Source organism: Mastomys coucha, unplaced genomic scaffold (assembly GCF_008632895.1).
Source record: "Mastomys coucha isolate ucsf_1 unplaced genomic scaffold, UCSF_Mcou_1 pScaffold5, whole genome shotgun sequence".
In the NCBI taxonomy this organism is placed as follows: domain Eukaryota; kingdom Metazoa; phylum Chordata; class Mammalia; order Rodentia; family Muridae; genus Mastomys; species Mastomys coucha.
The window spans coordinates 80,824,588-80,827,951 of NW_022196911.1; the positions used below are offsets into that span (position 1 = coordinate 80,824,588).

At 37.2% G+C, this 3,364-nt stretch overlaps 1 protein-coding gene across 3 annotated transcripts in view; it reads right to left on the minus strand.

Moving 5' to 3' along the window:
* Positions 1–3,364, minus strand: part of Usp32 (ubiquitin specific peptidase 32) — a 173,631-nt gene that overhangs the window by 49,149 nt on the left and 121,118 nt on the right. For all 3 annotated transcript variants that reach the window (XM_031354297.1, XM_031354296.1, XM_031354295.1), the window contains exons 14-15: positions 1,341–1,516; positions 667–807 (exon numbers count right to left, since the gene is read on the minus strand). In XM_031354297.1, the coding sequence (XP_031210157.1) occupies positions 667–807; positions 1,341–1,516 (317 nt within the window). The remainder of the gene's footprint in view (positions 1–666; positions 808–1,340; positions 1,517–3,364) is intronic.

Consider the following 3,364-nt stretch of genomic DNA (forward strand, 5'->3'; position numbering starts at 1 on the left):
AACAAAACCCCCCCAAAAAAACAAAAACAAAACCAAAAAGACCTGACTAAGGACAGCAATGCCAAGACAGGCTAACATGGAAGGGAAAAACTAAAGCAGCCCTACCCCACTCCTAGACAAAAGAACTATAGGCAACAAAATCATGCTAAAAGAGAGAGAGAAAATCCTCCACTATGAAGGAGGTCACTAATTGGTTATTTAATACCAAGTAGTCAGCTTTGAAATCATGCAATGCAACATTAAATGTACTTAGCAGGACACACACACCCCTTTGAGTGTGCATATGCATTAAGATGAACTTGTCTATAAATAACAATTGGAGAGGAAGAGGCCCAGAGTTTGGGATGGAGTAAGTGTTGGTGGGAGGAGTTGGAGGAAGGAAAGGGGGTGGGGAGAAATAATAATTGTATTTTAATACCCTTCCAAAACCCTAAATATCACTTAAATACTAACTGAATAAATAAAATGTAAAGGAACCTACAGGTTTTGTTCAAATAATTTGAAGAGGTTTCAAGTACTCTGCTATCATAAAGAAAGAACTAAATTGTGTCTAGGAAAATTCACGCAGAAAAGAAAATATTAACCTCTGGCCTTCATACAGCACATATATCCACATGCACTCTCCTATGACTACCCCTTATGGAAGGCACTATCAGCTATACTTACTGGTCTAGGGAGGGCCAGGTTTGATCCATACCAATGATAAAGTGCTCTCCACACCGGTTCAGGGACCATTTCATAATCTCTTCCATGGATTAGCTGTGGAGTTCGTTTTAATCGTCCTCCTTCTAGTGTTAATGATGTAGCCTTAGGAAGAATTAAGTACTGAGTTTTAATTTTATAGTCTCTTGTACATCAAAAAAATCTAGGCACAGAACAAATTCATATTACTTCCTAGTTTAATATTGCTGAAAAATACTTTTTTTCTTCAATTTTTGGTGGATCCTCTACTGTAAAAAAGGTAACTGCTGCTGAGCCATATCCCCAGTCCAAACCTGAGAAAATGGTATTTTTCTCAAAGATTTGTAGGTTTTACTTTCCAATGAATTATTTAAGAAAGGGAACTCTGGGCCGGGGATGGTGACACATACATTTAGTGCCAGCACTTAGGAGGCAAAGGCAGGTGGATCTCTCTGAGTTCCAGGTAAGCCGGGTCCACATAGCAAGTTCCAGGACAGCAGGGTTCTATAGCACACTCTCTATCATACAGATGTATTACGAGAAGACATCATACCTACAAGAGGCTAAAGATACACTACAATGCCTTTCTTTGTGCTAAAACTTCTGAAATTTAATGGCTACTTGGAAGAGAACAATAGGGTTTGATATCAAACACCTACCTTTACTGGTTCCTGAGTTACTAGTGGCTGGTTATCAATAGCTCCTGGCTTCTGAGGATTAAGGTGCAAAAGGATATTCCCATTGGCTCCCAGCAAACACTGGTTGTTATTATCAGAAGTGTTATGTTGCCTTGCAAAGCACATATCTGCCCCTGGTGTGGCAGAATACAGAAAGCCTACCAAGAAACAAAATAAAACAACAATGATGAAATTTCTTATTGTTTTGTTTTTATATATACATAAGTTTGAAGATATAAACTCAGATGTCAATGTACTTTGTTAATGCTATTATCCTGGCATGTCACTAAAGTTTTACATTTTGAAAAATATATAGTAGATAGAAAGGACAGATGTATTCTTTACTAGACAAAGACAGTAATAGGATTAGAGTTTCAAAAATGTTACCAAGTGCAAATATTTGCCCACCTTCCTAGAATATGTAATTCATAATGAGAAATACAGATCTCCTCACAGGAAGGAAGGAAGGAAGGAAGGAAGGAAGGAAGGAAGGAAGGAAGGAAGGAAGGAAGGAAGGGAGGGAAAGAAGAAGGGAAGAAGAGAGGGAAGCAGGCAGGGAGGGAGGGAGGCAGGCAGGCCCTAAAATTCTTCTATTGCAAACATTATTCCAAATATTTTTGGCAGAAAACAGCATTAGGAAACCTCTAATCCTCTCTTCCTCTATTCCCTTTTTCTGAGACAAGGTTTCATTGTGTATCTCTAGCTAGCCTGGTACTCACATTATGTAGACCAGGCTGGCCTTGAACTCAGAGATCTACTTGCCTACTATACCTGTTCATGTGCCACCATATCCAGTGTCTTTTTTTTTTTTGTTTTGTTTTTGTTTTTTGTTTTTTGTTTTTTGAGACAGGGTTTCTCTGTGTAGCCCTGGCTGTCCTGGAAATCACTCTGTAGACTAGACTGGCCTTGAACTCATAGAAACTTGAGTGCCTCTGCATCTCAAGTGCTAGGGTTATAGGTGTATGCCACTACCACCTGGCTGGTGCCTATTTTCTTAAAGTATCTATTTAAAAGAAAGCAATGATTGTTATAATAGAAAAGCACACAGAGAAAAATGACTAATAATGGCAGAGTTTGAACCTGATATTTTAAAATATTTCAATTCTAGTTACCAATTGCTTTGTAAACTTCTATTTCTGGGTAGCAATACTATATAATAAAATACTCATCAGATAGAAACTTAGACAGGGTTAAGAAATAATCTTGTTTCTTTTAGATGAAGGGCTAAGGCTTCTAGTAAAATTCATAGTACAGCATGAAGTTATTAGGACATCTGATACCCCAGACTCAACTCTTAGCATCAAAAGGAAAAGGAAAAGGAAAGGAAAATGGAGAGAAAATATGAGAATGAAATGTGGTGATAAAGCAGAGCATAATATTTCTAGAAGTGCTAAATGATTTCTGTAGTGTCAAACAGGGAAGAGAAACAGTAGACTCTAAACAGAATGAAGGAGAATGCTAGCTCTGCCAGTTTGCTTACTACTCCCACAGACAATGGGAGAAAATGTCAGAAGACAAAATAAAGACAGGATAATGTTTGAGAGTTTTGTTAATTTATAGGCAATTAAGAGGGATCATTCTCAAATGGATATATTAGGGAATCATTCTCAATTGGATGTATTTCAGCAGTACCAAATTATCTTCCTCGTAAGTACAGAACCACTAAGTTTCAGATAAGTATAAACTACAGAAGTGAATTATGGAAAGTATTAACATGTGGTATTTTAACAAAATAACCTCTAAAATTCTGTACTGAGGTGTTGAGCTAGTCTGATGTGCCTCTGCCTCCCAAGTGCCAGGATTAAAGGTGTATGCTGCCACTGCCCAAATTTTGTTTTCTTAAGAGTCTGTTTTCACTATACTGAATTTATTGGCAAAGTAGATTAAATAGCAATATGCCTTGGCTAATGAAAGGTGAAGACTTTCATATTGAGCAATTATGAGTTTACTTTAAAAGCTGTAATACTTGCAAGAATTTTTTTTTTTTTTTTAAGATTTAAGCCGGG